Genomic DNA, 23,549 nt, shown 5'->3' on the forward strand with positions numbered 1-23,549 from the left:
TCGTGCGACACTGGTCATGCCTGTCCATACTGACGTGTGTTCAGTACATACTTCTTATATGCTCGTTTTTAAAGCTAAAGCCCCAAGGTGTCAATGCAATGTCATTGAGTTCATTTACTGAACAGCTACTTAACCATATGGCATTACATGGGAAAAATTAAACAGCCATGTGCCCTTGCGGAGAGATGCACACTGTAGGAAACTGCACTTGGAACCGTCCTTAATCATACCTAAACACTTTAACAAACCTTCCTTTCAACACAAAAAATGGTGGCAGAATGTCCTGAAAAAATAAGACACTGCAAAATTAGAGCAGAAAATTGCAGCTCTGAATTCAACCCGGCCCAAAGATGCAGAAGGGACAAAGGTGTGGGAATCAACCTGGACCAGGGACATGTTGCTGGAGGAAATGCAAGTGTATTTTAATCTCAGCCAGACCCCATCATACCAATAGGCACCCCTCGCCCCAACACCACCCCTCTCCAATTTGGGAACCTCTGGTTTAATACAAAGCGCCCAACAGTAAAACTGCTATTTGACCCAGAAATTGTTCAGGGTCTGCTCAACACAAGTTCATTATTATGATGAGAGGCACTAGCTACCTTGATCCTATCTGAAACTCAGTCCAAATGTCTGTTTCTTTCTGATTCTGTTCATCCCCTACTGGATTAAAGGGTCACAAAGTATTTTTCTGAGTAGAATAGCTTCAGCTGTAAACAATCGTTTTAATGCATTCTTGAGATGTGAGCATTGCTAGCAAGGCGAACAGACCAGTGAGAATGTGGTAGTGAGCTTTCTTCGTGAACTACTACACTCTGTGTAGTGAAGGTACATAGAAAAATAGGAGGAGTAGGCCATTCAATACGATCATGGTTGATCATCCAAACTCAGTACCCCGTTCCCGCTTTCTCCCTGTATTCCTTGATCCCATTAGGTCTCATTTTAAATGTGACTACCTCTACTTGCACATTTCCTAAAGCTAGATTAAGCATTGCTTTAAGAGTTGGGGTGAAAACCAGTAAATCTGATCAGAAATTATTTTCAATCCAGAATAATTGGGAACATTTAAATAATCAAATATATTTAAAGACCTACTGGTTAAATTCCCACTCTTATTTCCACCTCCAGCTCCTCTCTATGAAAGAATTATATAGAAATGTAGAAACATAGAAAAATAGGAGGAGCAGGCCAGTCGGCCCTTCGAGCCTGCTCTGCCATTCAACACGATCATGGCTGGTCATCAAAACTCAGTAACCTGTTCCTGCTTTCTCCTCGTATCCCTTGATCCCATTAGCCCTAAGAACTAACTCTTTCTTGAATATATTTAATGATTTGGCCTCAACTGCTTTCCGTGGTAGAGAATTCCACAGGTTCACCACTCTCTGGGTGAAGAAATCCCTCCTCAGCTCAGTCCTAAATGGCTTACCCCTTATCCTTAGACTGTGACCCCTGGTCCTGGACTCCCCCGCCATCGGGAACATCCTTCCTGCATCTAGTCTGTCCAGTCCTGTTAGAATTTTGTAGGTTACTATGAGATCCCCTCTCATTCTTCTAAACTCTAGCGAATACAAGTCTAATGGACCCAATCTCTCCTCATATGTCAGTCCTGCCATCCCAGGAATCAGTCTGATGAACCTTCGCTGCACTCCCTCCATAACAAGAACATCCTTCCTCAGATAAGGAGACCAAAACTGCACACAATATTCCAGGTGTGGTCTCACCAAGGCCTTGTATAATTGCAGCAAGACATCCTTACACCTGTACTCAAATCCTCTCGCTATGAAGGCCAACATACCATTTGCCTTCTTAACTGCCTGCTGCACCTGCATGCTTACTTTTAGCGACTGGTGCACAAGGACACCTAGGTCTCGCTGCACCTCCCCCTTTCCCAATTTATCATCGTTCAGATAATAATCTGCCTTTCTGTTTTTGCCACCAAAGTGGATAACCTCACATTTATCCACATTATACTGCATCTGCCATGTATTGATAATGGGTCAGGAGTTCCAGGACTTTGACCCAGCGACCGTGAAGGAAAGGTGATATACATCTAAGTCAGGATGCCGTGAGACTTGGAGGGAAACTTGAAATTGATAGTATTTCCATGTACCAGCTGCCCTTCTCCTGAATTTGCATATGACACAAAATTGGGTGGGAGGGTGAGTTGTGAGGTGGATGCAGAGAGGCTTCAGGGTGATTTGGACAAGTTGAGTGAGTGGGCTAATGCATGGCAGGTGCAGTATACTGTGGATAAATGTGAGGTTATCCACTTTGGTAACAAAAACAGGAAGGCAGATTATCTGAACGGCTATAAACTGAGAGAGGGGAATACGCAGCGAGACCTGGGTGTTCTCGTACACCAGTCGCTGAAGGTAAGCATACAGGTGCAACAGGAGGTAAAAAAAGGCAAATGGATGTTGGCCTTCTTAGGGAGAGGATTGGAGAACAGAAGCAGGGATGTCTTGCTGTAATTATACAGGGCCTTGGTGAGGCCACACCTGGAATATTGTGTGCAGTTTTGGTCACCTTGTCTGAGGAAGGATGTTCTTGCTATAGAGGGAGTGCAGCGAAAGTTTACCAGACTAATTCCTGGGATGGCGGGACTAACGTATGAGGAAAGATTGAGTCGGTTAGGATTATATTCGCTGGAGTTCAGAAGAGTTGGGGGGGGGGAGAATCTCATAGAAACCTATAAAATTCTAACAGGACCTGACAGGGTAGATGGAGGAAGGATGTTCCCGATGGCGGGGGAGTCCAGAACTAGGGGGCATAGTCTAAGGATACGGGGTAAGCCTTTCAGGACTGAGATGAGGAGAAATTTCTTCACCCAGAGAGTGGCGAGCCTGTGGAATTCACTACCACAGAAAGCAGTTGAGGCCAAAACATTGTATGTTTTCAAGAAGGAGTTAGATATAGCTCTTGGGTCCAGAGGGATCAAAGGGTATGGGGTGAAAGCGGGAACAGGTTGCTGAGTTGGATGATCAGCCATGATCATAATGAATGGCGGAGCAGGCTCGAAGGGCCAAATGGCCTACTCCTGCTCCTATTTTTTATGTTTGAACAGTGGAGATCGCAGTTTTGGGAAGTATCGAAGCAGCCTCAGGAAATTGTTGCAAGTGTATCCTGTAAAATAGTCCACACTGCAGCCATGGAGCTCAGTGTTACAGGGAGTGAATGTTTAAAGTGGTGGATGGGACATCGATCAAGCATACCATTTTATTCTGAAATATGTTGAGCTCTTCAGTATTGCTGCAGCTGCACCCATCCAGGTTAAGTGGAATATTCCATCATACTCCGAACTTGTGCACTGTAGGTGGTGCAGAGCTTTGGAGAGTTGGGAGATGAGCAACTTGCCACAGAATTCCCAGCCTCTGACCTGCTCTAGTAGCCATGGTATTTATGTGGCTGGTCCACTTAAGTGATGGTGCAGGACTCCGTTATGGTAATCCCATTGAAAGTCAAGGGAAGATTGTCATTACCGGGCACTTGTGTGACAAAATGCTACTTGCCACTCATCAGCCCAGCCCTGAATTTTGTCCAGGTCTAGCTTCATGTGGGCATGGCCTGCTTCATTATCTGAGGAATTACAAATGGAACTAAATACTGGAATTAGCAAATATTCCCAAATTCTGACCTTATAATGGAGGGAAGATCATTGATGAAGGTAGTTAGGCCTAGGACACTGTCCTAAGGAACTCCTGCAGCAATATCTTCGAACTGAGATGACTGGCCTCCAACAACTACAACAATCTTTTGTTGTGCTAGGTATGACTCTAACCAGTGGAGAGTTTCCCTGCCTGCCCCCCCCACCCCCACGATTCCCGTGGACTTAATTTTGCAAGGGCTCATTGGTGCCACACTTGGTCAAGTGCTGCTGTGATGTCAAGGGCAGTGACGTTCACCTCAGTCCAGCTGTTTTATCTATGTTTAGACCAAGGCTTTAATGAGGTCTAGAACCACGGGGGCCTGACAGAAGCTAAACTGAGCATCAGTGAGCACATGATTGTTGAGTAAGTGCTGCTTAATAATAATCCCTTCCCTTCCATTAGCTTGCTGATGATCGGGAGCAGCATAATGTGTGGTAATTGGCCAAATTGGATTTGTCCTGCTTGTTGTGGACAGGACATATCTGGGCAATTTTCCACATTGTCGGGTGGATTCCTGTGTTGCGGCTGTATGGAACCCAATAGCCTTTGCTGTGTCCAGGACACTGATATCAATGATAGTCGGGACCTCAGGAGAAGGCCAAAAAGGTACATCCACTTGGCACTTCTGGCTGAAGATGGCTGCAATTGTTTCAGGCTTGTATTTTGCACTCACGTGCTGGGCTGCTTTATCATTGAGGACGGGGATGTTTATGGAGTCTCCTACTCCCATTAGGTGCTTAACTGTCCACCACTTTCTATTATTGGTGTTAACCTAGCTATTCCATAATTACGCAGATTAGCGGTGTTCCTTTTCCAAAATAAATCCTATATTGGCTGTTCTCCAGTCATCCAGCTATCAAACTCTCAATAGAGCCGGAAATAAAGTTCATGCAGTCAGCAATCCAATGATTCTTGCAGTCAAACGAGATCAATAATTTTTTCCAGTCATAGAATCACCGAATCATAGAGAAGGTGGCCCCTTAGCCCACTGTGCTGTGCTAGCTCTTTGAAAAGTCTAACCAATAATTCCCATTCACCAGCGATTCCTGAACTCAGTAATGGAACCAGTGACTTTGACAGTGTCGATGCAATATCATTATGAATGTTCTGGATCAAAATCTGGCTAGAGGTTGGATTATGATCGTCAAAGGTACAGATAACAGTGATTGCATAAAATAAAATGGCTGGAGAAGGCTGCACATGTCCGTTGAATGAATTTTGAAAGATTTCCCTGCCAAAAGGAACCAGAACAAGTTCCTATAAAATAATTAAATACTGCAGCCATATACAGCAATCTTAAGTAATCAATGATTGTATTGGAGTTCTGGATATATATTTTTTAAAAAGCATACAAGTGTATCAGCATCTACAATTCTCCCTCTAACTTAGCTGGGTGTGATTTCTGAAGTAAAGAAAGGTTAGCTTTCATGTGAAACATCAGACAAAAGGATATTTATTCTGTAACCAACTAAAATAGATTATCTGGTAGTTAACCTCATTGCTGCTTGCGAGCAGTATTTAATTATTTAAAGAAACTTGTTGTGGTTAACTAAAAATGTTAAAGACAGTATCAAACTTAAAGAAAAAGCCCATTATTGCACAAAGATGGGTGGCAGGTCAGAAGATTGGACAGAATATAAAAAGCAAAGAACGACTAAAAGATTAATGAGGAAAAATTAAAGTATGTCAGAAAGCTGGCTAGAAATATAAAAACAGTTAGATAGTAAGAGTTTCTATAGATATTTTTAAAAAGAGTCAACAAAGTGAGCGTTGGTCCTATAGAAAGTGAGCCTAGAGAATTCATTAGGAAAATAAGGAGATGGCAGATGAATTGAACAGGTATTTTGCATCGGTCTACACCATAGAGGATACAAGTAACATCCCAGAAATAGCTGTAAGTTAGGAAATGGAAGGAGGGAGGAACTCAAGAAAATTACAAGCACCAAGGAAGTAGTACTGAGCAAATTGTTAGAGCTGTGGGATAACAAGTCCCTGGGTCCCAATGGACTTTATCTTTGGGTCTTAAAAAAAGTGGCTTGTGAGATAATTGATATGTTGGTTTTAATTTTCCAAAATGCCCTAGATTTGGGAAAGGTTCCATTAGATTGGAAAATAGCCAATGTAACTCCTTTATTCAAAAAGGGGAGACAGAAAGCAGGAAACTACAGGTCAGTTAGCTTAACATCTGTCACAGGGAAAATGTTGGAAGTTATTAAAAACGATACAGCAGGGCACTTTGAAAATTTCAAGGTGACCAGGCAGAGTCAACATGGTTTTGTGAAAGGGAAATCATGTTTAACCAATTTATTGGAGTTCTTTGAAGAAGTAACATGTGCTGTGAATAAAGGGAAACCGGTGGATGTAATGTACTTAGATTTTTAGAAGGCATTTGATAAGGTGCCACATCAAAGGTTATTGTGGAAAATAAAAGCTCATGGTGCAGGGGGTGACATTTTGATATGGATAGAATATTGGCTAGCTAACAAAAAGAGAATAAGCATAAGTGGGTCATTTTCTGGTTGGCAAGATGTAACGAGTGGTGTGCCACAGGGATCAGTGGGGCCTCATCTTTTTACAGTTTATATAAATGATTTGGATGAAGCGACCGAAGGTATGTTGCTAAATTTGCTGATGACACAAAGACAGGTAGGAAAATAAGTTGTGAAGAGGACATAAGGAGGCTACAAAGGGATATAGATAGGTTAAGTGAGTGGGCAAAGATCTGCCAAATGGAGTATAATGTGGGAAAGTGTGAAATTGTCCATTTTGGCAGGAAGAATGAAAAAGAAGCATATTATCTAAATGGTGAGAGACTGCAGAGCTCTGAGATGCAGAGGGATCTGGGTGTACTAGTACATGAATCGCAAAAGGATAGCATGCAGGTATAGCACATAATTAGGAAAGCTAATAGAATGTTATTGTTTATCGCAAGGGAAATTGAATACAAAAGTAGGGAGGTTATGCTTCGGTTAAACAGGGCATTGGTGAGACCACATTTGGAGTACTGAGTACAGTACTGGTCTCCTTATTTAAGGAAGGATGTAAATGCATTGGAAGCAGTTCAGAGAAGATTTACTAGACTAATACCTGGAATGGGTGGGTTGTCTTACGAGGAAAGGCTAGGCTTGTATCCGCTGGAGTTTCAAAGAGTAAAAGGCGTCTTGGTTGAAACATACAAGATTCTGAGGGGTCTTGACAGGGTGGATTTGGAAAGAATGTTTCCTCTTATGGGAGAATCTAGAACTAGGGGTCACTGTTTAAAAATAAGGGGTTGCCCATTTCAGACAGAGATGAGGAGAATTTTTTCTCTGAGGGTCGTGAGTCTTTGAAACTCTCTTCCTCAAAAGGCGCTGGAAGCAGAGTCTTTGAACATTTTTAAGGCAGAGGTAGATAGATTCTTGATAAGCAAGGGGTTAAAAGATTATTGAGGGTAGGCGGGAACGTGGAGTCGATGTTACAACCAGATCAGCAATGATCTTGTTGAATCGCAGAGCAGGTTCGAGCGGCCAAGTGGCCTACTCCCGCTCCTAATTCGTATGTTCGTATGTACTCCAGTTTGCATAACCGCCAGTAACCTAAAAAAAAACTGAAATGCACAAGACCCAAGATACTAGCATGCAATTTTAATATAAAATATTTATTTGTAAATCTTTCTCATAGTAAGTCAGAGAATGCAGTGCATTAGAAGGAAAGGAACATTTTACCATATAAAACAATATCATTCTGCGCTTAAAATGAAGGTGTGTGCCTTGTCAGAGGTGTTATCAGACAAAGTCTAACTGATATTCAAAAGTTAAAAGGTATTCAGACTGGAGATCAGAATGGTGATTCTGTCTGTAGGAAAGTAAGAGGTTGCAGACACTGCGGCTCTAGTACTTACCATTCACAGAGGACATGTAGCAAATGATTGCCTTTTCTTTATACATTTTAAAATTAAACGCGACAGAAACGTGCATTATTCTTAGGTATGGCAGAAACAAATCCTTGGAATATTATACATCAGTAGCAAGCTCATCAACAACTTATGCAGATAATTCAGCTACATCCCACCAGGCTCAGTAATTTCTGCAAACCAGCTAATTAACAATTACTCAATGTTAGACAATTAATATGTGGTTAACATCTACCTGTATCTGAAGGAGGAGCCCCTGCTGAATAAAACTGGCTTGGCCTTTGGTTTAGGCTGGTCCATGAGTCTGAAAAAGGTGTGGTATTCGACACAGTTCTTCCAGAAGATCTTACACAGATCACGATCAGCCAGCAGAAACTCTAACGTATCCTGGTATGAATCCTGTAATTAAAACAGTCATCAGTATTATAATTAAAAGCAACTACAACTTGCATCCAATATAGCATGCAACAGAAAAGAAAATGGACACCTAGTCAAAGGAGGGGACATCAAGGAATGCTGAACACAAGCTTGGTCCAGAAGTTGCGTTTTTAAACGAGGATCCTAAAGGAGGAGAGAAAGGTGGAGGTTGAGAGAGCAAAGTCTAGAGTGTAGGGCTGAAAGCATTGCCGCCAATGGTGCAGCAAAGGGAAAGAAGAAACACAAGAGATGAGAGGGATGGAGAGTTCAAGTACAAGGGACGTTGAACAGCTGGAGAAAGTCACAGATACAGAGAGGGGCAAAGCCATGAAGAGATAAATACAAGGATATGAGAATTTTAAATGCAAGGTGTTAGGAAACCAGGAACGAATATAAGCCAGTGAGCACAGCAGTGATTGGTGAGCGAGACTTGGTACAGGATAGGATATGGGGAGCAGAATTTTGGATAAGCAGGCTTATGGAGGGTATAGGATGGGAGGCCAGTCCAGGAGAGCATTGGAAGAATTTAAGTCTGGAGGTGACAAAGGCATGAATGATGGTTTCAGCAGATGAGCTGAGGCAGGGGTGATGTTACAGATATGCAAGTAGGCGTGGCCTTCGTGATGGAGAGGACACTCAAGTCTGGGTGAATTAGGGCATCAAGGTTGTGAACAGTCTGGTTCAACCTGAGGTGGTGGCGAGGGAGTGGATCGAACTGATAGCAAGGCTAAGATGTTTGAGATGGGGCCAAAGACAATGGGTTTGTTCTTCTCAGTGCTTAGCTGTGTTTAGGAAATTGCAGCTCATCCAAGACCAGATAGCAGTCTGAAAACATAAACACAGTGAAGGGTTGAGAGAGTGGTGAAGGATGTCATCACCATACATGTGCAAACTGACACCATCTCTGGAGGATGTTGCCAAAGGACACCACAAGAATGAGGAAGAGGAGGGAGACCAAGGATAGAGCCTTGGGGACTCCGGAGAGTCAACAGTGCAAGAACAGAAGAAAAGTCAATGCTGGATATGTTCTACCTATGACTGCATAGACAAGAATGAATGAATTTGCATTCTTATAGCGCCTTTCACAACCTCAGGATATCTCAAAGCGCTTTTACAGCCAATTAAGTACTATTGCAGTGCAGAAACCGGGGCAGCAAATTTATGCACAGCAAGGTCCCACAAACATCAATGAGATAATGACCAGATAATCTGTCTTAGTGACGTTGGTTGAGGGTTGAAGGATAAATATTGGCCAGGACAGCAGAAAAAACTCCCTGCTCTTCAAATCATGCCGTGAGATCGTTTATGACCACCCGAAAGGGCAGATGCGGCCACGGTTTAACGTGTCATCCAAAAGATAGCACCTCTAACAGTGGGGCACTCCTTAGTACAGTCAGCCTTGACTTTGTGCTCAAGTCGCTGGAATAGGACTTGAACCCATGACCTTCAAACTCAAAGGTTGTAGCCACTGAGCCATGGCTAACATCTGAGGGGTGAGAATACACAAATGCCAAGAGTCTGAGAACAGGAGATGGAGCAAGATTACAGGAATGTAGAGGTGTGGAGAAAGGCTTTGATGTTCTGAATAAACATGGATTGTAAAGAAAGGATGTTGGCAGTTGCTGCTGGATTGCATTTAGATACTCTAAGGTGCAATAACTTAAAGGTGAATGATTGCAGATATCTGACTTTGAACTGTAAAGTGTGAATGAACCAATACTCAGTGCAATTATCTAACTTCCACTCATGTTTGTCGTGGCGCATATTTTGGTTGAATTCCAGGGGGCTGGCATCCACGAGACAGTTCACAATGTTCATGGCCTGCAGCAATCTCAATTCTCAAACTGCCTCTCTCATTCCTCTTCACTGCTGTCTCCAGCTTTAAAAACAAAACCTTAAAACCCATCTTTCTGATTAAGCTTTTGTTCGCTTCTCTCAATTCCCCTATCACTTTCTACAATGCACACTATACTGAATGCTTTAACAGATCTAAGGGGAATTTTTAATCTTAGAGATAGAAAAACAGCAAGCAGCAAACAATGAACCCTTCCCAAAGCCTCAAACCGTACATGGACTTCTGGGTGGAGCTTGATGAGGAATCTTTTCCTCTTGAAGCTAAGTTTCCGAATCTTCGCCCAGTTGAAGGTGTTAATTTTTGTGTTGCCCTAAGGAGGGAGAAAGAATAAAAATGTTATGAATTTAAATCTATAAGCCTGCGGCTGGATTTAGCTGTCCCGCTTCCAGACACAGGTGTTCAAGAATTAAACTACTCTCCTTAAACAAACAGTCCCAATGGCATATATTGATTACCTAGCAATGATTACCTGCCAATGCTGCTCATTAAGGCTGTTCACAGCACTCCAGACGACTCCCCTGCTCCGACTGAGAAAGGAATTAACCAGGGAAAATTGCTAACTGGTATATCTACCTACCAATAGAAGAATCTATTCAAGAGATTGTGAACAAGCATATACTCTTGGACAGCAAAGTAGTATTTCTGGAGTGATGCATCCATGGTACAAGACTACTTCGAGCCACCATTAAACAAAACAGTTTAGAAAAGTCACACGGAAGAATAGAGAAACTAATGAAAGGAGACTAAAAGGATGATTTGAAGAAGGCAAAAATGGATTATGAATAGACTAGTACTTTGTTTTGTTCACAACATAATAGCAGTAAGTGCAGTCTCCTCTCAGCTCACACTGTCTCGCTGTTTGAGCCGAGAACCAGTATGTTGGGTTTATATTTAATTTAAAGCTCTACCTGAAACACCAGCACTCCCATGTGGGCGACAGCCAAATTGATTTTTGCCCCTTCCCTGTCAGAGGCCGGGTGAAACCGAATTCCATACATCTCAAGCTTCCGTGCTATCTCAAGTACCTGGAAATCTGACTCAGCTGGAGTCTGGCCTCTGGAACACATACAAAACACTGTTACTAAGAATACAGCTCAGAGTAATGTGCTACAGTTGTATGTACATTAGCCTTTCAGCAACTGTCCTTTGTGAACTTCCACAGTTCCCCCTTGTAAATATGAATTATGTAGACCTCAGGGCCATCAGAACATGGCCAGAACACGATAGGCCCAGAGATTCAGTAATAAGTAGCTCATCTGTTTGATAAGCTTTGCAATTGAGGCGTTCAAAAAAGACTTGAGATTTTTCTGTCACAATGGCACATCAGGGCTGCATATGGTAGTGGATATAGGTTCAACACCACCCATACAACTCTACCTACCTCAGCCATCATGTTTGTAGCAAGGTGTTGAGTGGAGGCGAGCTGTCCCCACAGCAGACTCCATCCCTTTTAGAAGTTCTGCCTCTGATGAATAATGTCCATAATATTGCCCAGTTCCAAGTTTGTGGTATCAAGAGTATACAGGTTCCAAAATCATTCCAGGACGCGGTTACAAGTAACAAGATCCTAGTTAGCAATTTAGGTAGAAGCTAACACACCAACATCACTCTGTTATCAATCATATCCATACTATCTACAGAAAACATCACAGTGACAAATCCCTCCTCCCACTTCCAGTGAGATGCTCCTCAGCAGCAGGGTTCTGGAACTTGCATCTAGGAGGACGTCAATATCAAGGCAAGTCACTGGTTTTCATCCTTCACATTACCTGTCAATATGAGACAAAGATTTCTTTCGTTTTTCAAAAACATTTCCTTTTCCCTGCACCTTCCTCTCAATTTCCCAATGGCATATCGCCAATTGCTAGCCAGGAGGGCACAGGGCTCCAGCAATGCAGCTTTGCACCCAGCCACACAGATATATTGCATCTTCTGAATTTCCATCTCAACAGAAACCCATCCTTTGAAGTTTTTGCAGCAAAGGGGAATTCAAGTCCTAAATGTTCTACAGTTACAGTACCAAGATGCAACCATTATTTCAAAGTCCAGTTCCAATTGGCAAGAACACATAGCAAGTGCACATGCCACACCATATTGAAATTAATACCCATTCCAAAAATGTACATGTTGAATGACCCATGTTTTTCTTGTTATGAAGCACAATTGCATTTTTCCAACACTTCATGGACATTTAATCACAAGGCAATGTTAGACACTGGATTTAAGAAGAATCTTGCCCAACTCCAAATTCTCCAACAGGCACAGAGGTTTTCATAAAATCAAATAGTGTAAGCCTTGGCTTAGAAACTGCTGTCTGTACAGTTACTTGTGTATATGCATCATTTAGACGCAATGATACAGCTGACGGAACAAATTACCAGCACAGAAATGAGCCATTTTGCCCAATTAAGTGTATATGCTCCACATGAGCCTCCACCCATCCTCTTCATCTTACCCCATCAAAATATCCTTCTATTCCTTTCTCCTTCTTGTGCTTATCTAGCTTCCCTTTAAATGCTACATCTAAGCTATTCACCTCAACTATTCTTTGTGATAGCAAGTTCCGCATTCTAACCACTCTGAGTAAAGAACTTTCTCCTGAATTCCGCATTAGATTTTTTTAGTGTCTATAATATATTTTTGCCCCTCGTTCTGGTCTCGCCCAGAAGTTGGATCATCTTCAGTATGTCAACTCTATGAATCTTAAAGCCCTCAACTTGTTCAATCTTTCCTTACAGGTATAACCTCTTAGTTCCAATATAATTCTAGTAAATCTCTTTTGCACCTTCTCCAGTGCCTCTATATCATTTTTATAATATGGAGACAAGAATTATTCACAATACCTCAGGTGCGATCTAACCAAAGTTCTCCATATGTTTAACATAACCACTCTGTTTTTCAATTCTATCACTCTAGAAATGAACCAGAGTATTTTTTTTTAAATGGCCTTATGAAGCTGCATCACTACTTTGCATTCTGATGAAAGGTCATCGACTTGACACGTTAACTGCTTTTCTCTCCCAAAATGACTCCTGACAACGCATCCGGCGTGCTGACGTCATCAGAGTGCTCCCAGCTGCACATATGTGCAGAACGTCTCTTGCTGTCAGTAAGGTGCTGCGCATGCGCAGTCTACGTTCTTGCCAGTACTAATTCGCGCATGCGCATGAAAACGTCATCCAGTCCCACCACCCGGCAGGAACCCAACTTACCCCCCTCCCCCAGTCTCTCGCTTGCTGTCTCCCTCTCCTCACCTGCCTGGGCCTCTCTCTCTCTCCGCTGCTTCCCCCATGGGCAGCAGAAGCAGAAGAGGTTGGGGGTGGGGGTGGGGAGGAGAAGTGGGAAGTGGGGGGAGAATCAGAAGCAAGCGGGGGGTTGGGGGAGGGAAAGTAGGGAGTGAGTAGCTGATGGGGATAAAGTGGCGAGGCCAGGAGTGAGTGACCAACGACGGGGGGAGGGTTGAAGTGGTGAGCGAAACGAGCGGCTGATGGGGGTGAAGCGGGGGGGGTTTGATGCGGAGAGCGAGTGGCTAAGGGAAGGCAGCGGTCAGGCGGGGAACAAGTGGCGAGCAGGCACGCAGGAGGCAATGCCGGGGAAAAGCAGAATATTGCTTGGGGTGGGATCGTAGCGATTGAATTAACTTTGTTTTTTTGTGATAAATTGAGCAGCGCCATCTTCAATCCTGGCAGCTGCCTAAAACGTTGCAGTATTGCACCACCTAGTGGCTGCGTTGTCAGCAAACGCAGCCTTTCTCTCCACAGATGCGCCCTAACCTGCTGAGCATTTCCAGCATTTTCTGTTTTCGTTTCAGATTTCCAGCATCCACAGTATTTTGCTTTTGTTTCACTACTTCGTGATCTGTGTATCTTAACCCCAGGTCCCTTTGTTCCTGTACCCCATTTATAGACACTTACTTTCCAAGGAGTACATGGCCTCCTTACTCTACCAAAATGCACCACCTCACAATTACGAATATTGAAATTTATCTGCCACTTATTCACCCATTCTGCACTTTTAATTTGTTTTTGTTTTAAAATGTGTTTCATGGGATGTGGGTCTCGCTGGCGAGGCTAGCATTTGTTGCCCTCGAGAAGATGGGGGCGAGCTGCCCTCTTGAACCAATGCAGTTCATCTGGTGTGGTTACACCCACAGTACTGTTAGGGGGGAAATATCAGGATTTTAATCCCGCAAGTGAAGCAATGCCATGTATTTCCAAGTCAGGATAGTGAGAGACTTGCAGGGGAACTTAAAGGTGGTGGTGTTTGTATGCGTCTGCTGCCCTTGTCCTTCTAGATGGAAAAGGTCATGGGTTTGGAAGATGCTGTCTAAGAAGTGAGTTGTTGCAGTGCATCTTATAGATGGTACACACTGCTGCCATTGTGCGTCGGTGCCAGAGGGAGTGAACGTTTAAGATGGTGTATGGGGTGCCGATCAAGCAGGCTGCTTTGTCCTGGATGGTGTCGAGCTTTCTGAGTACAGTTGGAGCCATACCCATCCAGGTAAGTGAAGAGTATTCCATCACATTCCTGACTTGTGCCTTGTAGATGGTAGAAAGGCTTTGGGGAGTCAGAAGGTGGGTTACGCACTGCAGAATTCCCAGCCTCCGACCTGTTCTTCTAGTCACAGCATTTATGGGGCTGCTCCAGTTCAGTTTCTGTTCAATGGTAACCCCCCGAGTGTTGGTGGTGGGGGATTTAGCGATGGTAATGCCATTGAATGTCATGGGGAGATAGTCAGATTTTCTCTTGTTGGAGATAGTCATTGCCTGGCACTTGCATGGCACAAATGTTACTTACCACTTATCAGCCCAAGTCTGAATATGGATATGCATTTGGACAGGGACTGCTTCAGTATCTGAGGAGTTGCGAATGATACTGAACACTGTACAATCGTCAGTGAACATCCCCACTTCTGATCTTATGATGGAGGGAAGGTCATTGATGAAGCAACTGAAGATGGTTGGGCCTAGGACACTACCCTGAGGAACTCCTGCAGTGATTTCCTGGAGCTTAGATGATTGACCTCCAACAACCACAACCTTTTTCCTTTGTATTAGGTATGACTCCAACTAGTGCAGAGTTTTCCCCCCGCCCCCCCCCGATTCCCTTTGACTTCAGTTTGGCTAGGCTTCCTTGATGCCACACTCAGTGAAATGCTGCCTTGATATTAAGGGCAATCACTTTCATCTCAAGTTCAGCTCTTCTGTCCATGTTTGGACCAAGGCTGTAATGAGGTCAGGAGCCGAGTGGCCCTGGCAGAACCCAAACCAAGCATCGGTGAGCAGGTTATTGCTGTTTTAAGTGGCGCTTGATAGCATTGTCACTTTGTTGATGATTGAGAGTAGGCTGAGGGGCGTTAATTGGTCGGATTGAATTGTCCTGCTTTTTGTGCACAGGACATACCTGGGCAATTTTCCACATTGTTGGTGAAATGTGTGTTATAGTTGTACTGGAACAGCTTGGCTAGGGGCACAGCTAATTCTGCAGCACAAGTCTTCAATACTACAGCCAGGATGTTATGAGGACCCATAGCCTTTGCAGTGTCCAGTGCCTTCGGATGTTTCTTGACATCATGTGGAGTGAATTGAATTGGATGAAGACTGGCATCCGTGATGCGGAGGACCTCAGGAGGAGGCCGAGATGGATCATCCACTCTGCACTTCTGGTTGAAGATAGTCGCAAATTCATCTGCCTTTTCTTTTGCACTGATGTGCTGGGCTCCCCCATCATTGAGGATGGGGATATTTGTGGAGTCTCCTCCTCCTGTTAGTTGTTTAATTGTCCACCACTATTCAGGACTGGATGTGGCAAGATTGCAGAGCTTTGATCTGATCTGTTGGTTTTGAGATCACTTAGCGCTGTCCATTGCATGCTGCTTCTGCTGGTTTGCATGCAAGTAGTCCTGTGCTGCAGCTTCACCAGGTTAACACCTCATTTTTAGGTATGCCTGCTGCTGCTGCTGCTGAAATGCTTTCCTGCACTCCTCATTGAACCAGGGTTAATCCCTGGCTTGATGGTAATGGTTATGATGAATATGCCGGGTCATGAGTTTACAGATTGTGACTGAATACAATGCTGCTGCTGATGGGGCACAGCGCCTCATGGATGCTCAGTGTTGAGCTGCCAGATATTTTTATTAATGTCTTCCTGTATTTTGTGCAGTGTTCCTCCATATTAACTACATCTCCCAATTTGACGTCATCTGCAAATTTTGAAATTGTACTTCTGGTTTCCAAGTCCAGATCGTTTATGTAAATGGTGAACATTGATCCCAACACCAATCCTTGCGGAATACCACTTCCCACCATTTGCCAATCTGAGGAACTACCGTTAACCCCTACTAAGCTTTCCAAAAGTTTAATCGTGGTTGGTTTATTTCCAGGCAATAGTCAGAGAGCAGTAATCCAGTCAACAGAGAGAATATAACCATGAGAGTGGTTTATAACTGCCATTTCGGCCCTGAGGTTAGCATGCAGTTAACAATTCATTCTAAGAGCTCTATTTTTCTCTTCTTGCGTCCTATAAGCTTATTTAATGTCTCTTTCCCTGACATTGTGCAGATATTAAGGCGCAGAACAATCAACACTCTAAGGAAGGATTACCAAATACAATAATATTTTTGTGGAATAATTGAGTACTAGGAAATACCTAGTAAATACCAAGCTATACATACAAACATCATTGATAGATATCACTCAACAGTTCAGAGCTAATAGAAAGAACTTCAATTAGTGCAATGGGATCTTTAAAGATCTGCTTCCAAAGAGATAATCCCATGCAGGGATTATGCAAAGATCAGATGTTACTGTGGAGTCACACTCAATGTGAGCGTACGTTACAGCTCAATCCATGTAATTAGGAGCAGGATCAAGATTCACTTGTTTGTCAAATTCCAATACGTTAACAAGTAAAAGTCTTTTATGTGCTTGCACTCCTGCTATCGCAGAGCTCAGGGAACGACCCATCAACTTTCTTCCTCAAAGGAATGTTTTTCTTTGCAATAAGGTGCAGTGAGGGTATTGGCTGATTCAAACATTTTTTGCAACAGGGATTGCAGGGTTGGAGGACATTAGAGGTAGGGAGCAGTGAGGCCATAAAAAGATTTACACACAAGGATAAAAATTTAAAAACTGAGGCATTGGGAGACCGGGAGCTAATGCAAGTCAGAGAACAGGAGTTCTGAGCAAGTGAGAATTGATGCGGGACAGGATGTTGACAGCAGAGTTACAGATGAGCTCAACGGGAGAGAATTGGACTAGTAGAGTTGGGGATTTCAGCAGAAGGTCTGCAGCTGGGACAGAGATAGGCAACATTATGGAGGTGGAATTAGACAGCCTTTGTGATTGAGATGACGATGTTTGAAGCTTAGCTCAGGGTCAAATAGGTCCCAAGACTGCAAACAGTCTGGTCCAACCAGAGACATTGACCAGGGAAGATGATGAAAATGGAGCTTGTGGTGAGGGCCGAAAACTAGTATCAAACAGCAGTCTGAGAACACAGACAATAGAGAGGTCAAGGGAGGTGGACGTAGAGCTGGGAGGTTTTTTTTTTATTCATTCATGGGATGTTGGCGTCGCTGGCTAGGCCAGCATTTATTGCCCATCCCTAATTGCCCTCGAGAAGGTGGTCGTGAGCTGCCTTCTTGAACCACTGCAGTCCTTGCGAGGTAGGTACACCCACAGTGCTGTTAGGAAGGGAGTTCCAGGATTTTGACCCAGTGACAGTGAAGGAACGCCGATATAGTTCCAAGTCAGGATGATGTGTGACTTGGAGGGGAACTTGCAGGTGTTCCCATGCATTTGCTGCCCTTGTCCTTCCAGTTGGTAGAGGTCGCGGGTTTGGAAGGTGTTGTCTAAGGAGCCTTGGTGCATTGCTGCAGTAGATCTTGTGGATGGTACACACTGCTGCCACTGTGCGTCGGTGGTGGAGGGAATGAATGTCACCCCATCCACAAACAATCAAGCGGGCTGCTTTGTCCTGGATGGTGTCGAACTTCTTGAGTGTTGTTGGAGCTGCACCCATCCAGGCAAGTGGAGAGTATTCCATCACACTCCTGACTTGTGCCTTGTAGATGGTGGACAGACTTTGGGGAGTCAGGTGGTGAGTTACTAGCCGCAGGATTCCTAGCCTCTGACCTGCTGTTGCAGCCACGGTATTTATATGGCTACTCCAGTTCAGTTTCTGGTTAATGATAGCCCCTAGGATGTTGACAGGGGGCATTCAGCAATGGTAATGCCATTGAATGTCAAGGGGAGATGGTTAGATTCTCTCTTGTTGGAGATGGTCTTTGCCTGGCACTTAAGTGGCAAGTAACATTCGTGTCACACATCAGCCCAAGCCCAAATATTGCCCAGGTCTTGCTGCATTTCTACATGGACTGCTTCAGTATCTGAGGAGTCGCAAATGGCGCTGAACACTGAGCAATCATCAGTGAACATTCCCACTTCTAACCTTATGACTGAATGAAGGTCATTCATGAAGCAACTGAAGATGGTTGGGCCTAGGACACTATCCCGAAGAACTCCTGCAGTGATGCCCTGCAGCTCAGATGATTGACCTCGAACAACCACAACCATCTTCCTTTGCGTTAGGTATGACTCCAACCAGCAGAGAGTTTTCCCCGATTCCTATTGACTTCAGTTTTGCTAGGGCTCCTTGAGGCCATACTCAGTAAAATGCTGCCTTGATGTCAAGGGCAGTGACTGTCACCTCACCTCTTGAGTTCAGCTCTTTTGCCCACGTTTGAACCAAGGCTGTAATGAGGTCAGGAGCTGAGTTGCCCTGGCAGAACCCAAACTGAGCGTCACTGAGCAGGTTATTGCTCAGTAAGTACCGCTTGATGGTACTGTTGTTGACATCTTCCATCACTTTACTGATGATTGAGAGTAGACTGATGGGGCAGTAGTTGTCCCGGTTGGACTTGTCCTGCATTTTGCATACAAGACATACCTGGGCAATTTTCCACATTGCAGGGTAGATGCCAGTGTTGTAGCTGTACTGGAACAGCTTGGCTTTGGGTGCGGAAAGTTCTGGAGCACAGGTCTTCAGTACTATTGCTGGAATATTGTCAGGGCCCATAGCCTTTGCAGTATCCAGTGCCTTCAGTCATTTCTTGATATCACGTGGAGTGAATCGAATTGGCTGAAGTCTGGCATCTGTGATGCTGGGGAATTCAGGAGGAGGCCGAGATGGATCATCCACTCAGCACTTCTGGCTGACGATTGTTGCAAATGCTTCAGCCTTATCTTTCGCACTGATGTGCTGGGCTCCCCCATCATTGAGGATGGGGATATTTGTGGAGCCACCTCCTCCAGTTAGTTGTTTAATCGCCACTATTCACGGCTGGATGTGGCAGGACTGCAGAGCTTAGATCTGATCCGTTGGTTATGGGATCGCTTAGCTCTGTCTATCGCATGCTGCTTAAGCTGTTTGGCATGCAAGTTGTCCTGTGCTGTAGGTTCACCAGGCTGACACCTCATTTTGAGGTATGTCTAGTGTTGCTCCTGGCATTCCCTCCTGCACTCTTCATTGAACCAGGCTTGGTCTCCTGGATGGATGGTAATGGTAGAGTGGGGGATATGCTGGGCCATGAGGTTACAGATTGTGGTTGAGTATAATTCTGCTGCTGATGATGGCCCACAGCACCTCATGGATGCCCAGTTTTGCATTGCTAGACCTGTTTGAAATCTATCCCATTTAGCGCGATGGTAGTGCCACACAACACGATGAAGGGTATCCTCAATGTGAAGGCAGGACTTCGTCTCCACAAGGACTGTGTATTGGTCAGTCCTACCAATGCTATCATGGACAGATGCATCTGTGGCAGGCAGATTGGTGAGGACGAGGTCAAGTATGTTTGTCCCTGTTGTTGGTTCCCTCACCACCTGCCGTATACCCAGTCTAGCAGCTATGTCCTTTAGGACTCAGCCAGCTCGGTCAATAGTGGTGCTACTGAGCCACTCTTGGTGATGGACAATCAAGTCCCCCACCCAGAATACATTCTGTGCCCTTGTCAACCTCAGTGCTTCCTCCAAGTGGTGTTCAACATGGAGGAGTACTGACTCATCAGCTGAGGGAGGCTGGTAGGTAGTAATGAGCAGGAGGTTTCCTTGCCCATGTTTGACCTGATGACATGAGACTTCATGGGCTCTGGAGTAGACGTTGAGGACTCCCAGGGCAACTCCCTCCTGACTGTATACCACCTGCTGATGGGACAGGATATACCCAGGGATGGTGATGGCAGTGTCTGGGACATTATCTCTCAGGTATGATTCCGTGACTATGACCATGTCAGATGTTGCTTGACTAGTCTGTGGGACAGCTCTCCTAACTTTGGCACAAGCCCCCAGATGTTATTAATGAGAACTTTGCAGGGTCGACAGGGCTGGGTTTGCCTTTGTCGTTTCCGGTGCCTAGGTCAATGCCAGGTGGTTCATCCGGTTTCATTCCTTTGTTATTGACCTCTGAGTAGTTAGATACAACTGAGTGGTTTGCTAGGCCATTTCCGAAGGCATGCAAGAGTCAACCACATTATTGTGGGTCTGGAGTCACATGTAGGCCAGACCAGATTTCCTTCCCTAAAGGACATTAGTGAACCAGATAGGTTTGTACAACAATCGACAATGGTTTAATCTCCATCATTAGACTCACTTTTAATTCCAGATTTATTAACTGAATTCAAATTCCACCTTCTGCTGTGGTGGGATTCGAACTCATGCCCCCAGTGCAATACCCTGGGTCTCTGGGTTAGTCCAGTGACAATACCATTATGCCACCGCTTCCCCTTGCGATCATAAATATGGAACCTGACTGTGGATGATGCTGCCAAGCATGCAGATGAGGAACAGGAGAGGCCAAAGATAGATCTTTGCGGAATCTCCAAAATGACAGTGCTGGGTTGGAAGGGCAGCCACTGCTGGATATGCTCTGGCTATGATCTGTAAAATGTACCTTGGGAAAATGTCCCACTTTGTAGTAGTTTTACAGTTCTAAGCTGTATGACATTCTGATATTCTGTGGCGAGGAAGCTAGTTTTGCATAGCAAAACTAGATGCAGAGGCATGTGGGTGCCCTAGTGCATGAATCGCAAAATGTTAGTATGCAGATACAGCACGTAATTAGGAAAGCTAATAGAATGTTATCGTTTATTACGAGGGGAATTTAAAAGAAAAGTAGGGAGGTTATGTTTCACCTATACAGGCCATTGGTGAGACCACATCTGGAGTACTGTGTACAGTACTGGTCTCCTTATTTAAGGAAGGATGTAAATGCGTTGGAGGCAGTACAGAGAAGGTTTACTAGACTAATACCTGGAATGGGTGGGCTGTCTTACGAGGAAAGACTGGACAGGCTAGGCTTGTATCTGCTGGAATTTAGAAGAGCAAGAGGCAACTTGATTGAAACATATAAGATCCTGAGGGGTCTCGACAGGGTGGATGTGGAAAGGATGTTTCCCCTTGTGGGAGAATCTCGAACTAGGAGGTCACTGTTTAAAAATAAGGGGTCGCCCATTTAAGACAGACACGAGGAGAAATCTTTTCTCTCAGAGGGTCGTGAGTCTTTGGAATTCTCTTCCTCCAAAGGCGGTGGAAGCAGAGTCTTTGAATATTTTTAAGGCAGAGGTAGATAGATTCTTGATAAGTAATGGGATGGAAGGTTATCGGGGGTTGGTGGAAGCATGGAGTAATGAGTTCAGCCATGAACGTATTGAGTAGTGGAGCAGGCTCGAAGGGCCGAGTGGCCTACTCCTGCTCCTAATTCATATGTTCGTATGTAATTTCCCAGAGTACAACAGCTGGATTCCAACTGTCAAGGTCTGCTGCCATGGTGCAACACACTGATGTTCCCAAGCACCATGTCACTAAATAATGGGGTTTCCAGATAGTGTGGAGGTAATGTGGCTCTGAGCCACATTAAGTTCCAAGGACCACAACCCGATCATTGCTGAATTAGCCAAACTCAAAAGGACAGCGGAGGGAATGCTTCAACTACCAGATTCCCTATTCCTGATCACTATTCTGGTACTTTTATTGGAAAGCACAAGCTTAGATGTCAAGCAAGCAGAGTGTCAGGTCTAGTTAGACGTTTTGCCATGTTTTGACTCCCTCCTCCCTGTCACCACTACCCACGCCCCCACCCCTACGGTCAAATAATTCAAACACCAACTGACATGCATAAAAAATGGCCCATTCAGCAGAGGCATCAATGAGTTGCAGGCATCTGCACTCCAGCAGTAATCAGCTTCAGGAAAGTAATGGGAGTGTGGGGGGGAAAATGTACCCCAACATCAGTCACTGTCTTCTGGTGGGGATGGGGTTGGGGAAGAGACAGATGATCTATATCAGGAGGAAAATACCAGTTTTATTTATCTGAATTTATAAACATCTTACACACTATACAGTTCCAGCATTTTATTTTCCTAAAAAAAGGAATCAGTGTGGTTGAGAAAACAAATTCTTTTTGTTCAAAACCCACCTAACCACACCCCCCACACCCATCTAAAAACTTCAGCTGTGCCATTCTGAAGCATCCAGCTCTGAACAACAGTTCACTGTGCCAGACAAGCAGCGTTGAAGAGCACCAACCTTTCACTGCCACATATATCAGAAATAGATGTTCTAAGCCATGTAAGCAAACCTCATGCCTTGAGAAAAGCGATGGGTCTTTGTCTCAAAGGTGCACGTTTCGCTGCTCCTGCCCACTGCAAAGGCAAAAGCTTTGAAAATGAAGTGGTGATAGATAAACAGCACACTTGACAGGATGAATGGAAAAACAACAGCTCATTATTGAAGGAAAATCCTCCTCACTATGGTAGAGGTTAAGAGGAGCAAAAATGCTGCATAAAATGACACATGAAAGGGTGCTAGACTGACAAGGAACAGAGGATTGGGATTTTATTTTGTTTGCAAACTAAACACAAGGTCTGACAGCTGTTTCAGATAAACAATACTCACATGTTTTGCCAGTGAAATTCTATAATCTTTTCCTGCAACCTTTTCTGGTTTGGCAAGAGTGTTTTATTCATAAAGTACTCCAGATCCACAGCTTCATCGCAATCTCCAAGTTCAGCTAAAAAGAAAAGGAGGAAGATGTATTTTAATGGTGCAACAATCAATCAGAATTACAGAAGGGCAAGTATGTTATAATGAACCGTTCCTGATTTTGCACGGAAAAATTGAGATATTAGGGGTCACTATCAATAACCCAGGAATGGGGTGAGCCCAGTCCAAACTGTGGGAATAAAATCTCCAGAACCCATCAGGCCAGAAATAGATGTGCAGGCCTGGAAAGAGAAGGAGTGTTACACAATAATTAAATAATCTACACATTCATTACACTAAAGCAGGGCTGGATAAAGAGAAGATATGAGAGAAGGATATATCTGCAGAACATTATTATTTTGGGCGGCACAGTGGTGCAGTGGTTAGCACCGCAACCTCACAGCTCTAGCGACCCCGGTTCGATTCTGGGTACTGCCTGTGCGGCGTTTGCAATTTCTCCCTGTGACCGCGTGGGTTTTCGCCGGGTGCTCCAGTTTCCTCCCACAGCCAAAGACTTGCAGGTTAATAGGTAAATTGGCCGTTGTAAATTGCCCCTAGTGTAGGTAGGTGGTAGGAGAATGGTGGGGACGTGGTAGGAAATATGGGATTAATGCAGGATTAGTATAAATGGGTGGTTGTTGGTCGGCACAGACTCGGTGGGTCGAAGGGCCTGTTTCAGTGCTGTATCTCTCTATGAC

At 44.3% G+C, this 23,549-nt stretch overlaps 1 protein-coding gene across 3 annotated transcripts in view; it reads right to left on the bottom strand.

Moving 5' to 3' along the window:
* farp2 (FERM, RhoGEF and pleckstrin domain protein 2) overlaps positions 1–23,549 on the bottom strand; it is a 208,108-nt gene that overhangs the window by 104,158 nt on the left and 80,401 nt on the right. For all 3 annotated transcript variants that reach the window (XM_068041747.1, XM_068041746.1, XM_068041748.1), the window contains exons 7-10: positions 22,765–22,879; positions 10,720–10,867; positions 10,026–10,121; positions 7,775–7,938 (exon numbers count right to left, since the gene is read on the bottom strand). In XM_068041747.1, the coding sequence (XP_067897848.1) occupies positions 7,775–7,938; positions 10,026–10,121; positions 10,720–10,867; positions 22,765–22,879 (523 nt within the window). The remainder of the gene's footprint in view (positions 1–7,774; positions 7,939–10,025; positions 10,122–10,719; positions 10,868–22,764; positions 22,880–23,549) is intronic.

Source organism: Heterodontus francisci, chromosome 11 (genome assembly GCF_036365525.1).
Source record: "Heterodontus francisci isolate sHetFra1 chromosome 11, sHetFra1.hap1, whole genome shotgun sequence".
NCBI lineage: Eukaryota > Metazoa > Chordata > Chondrichthyes > Heterodontiformes > Heterodontidae > Heterodontus > Heterodontus francisci.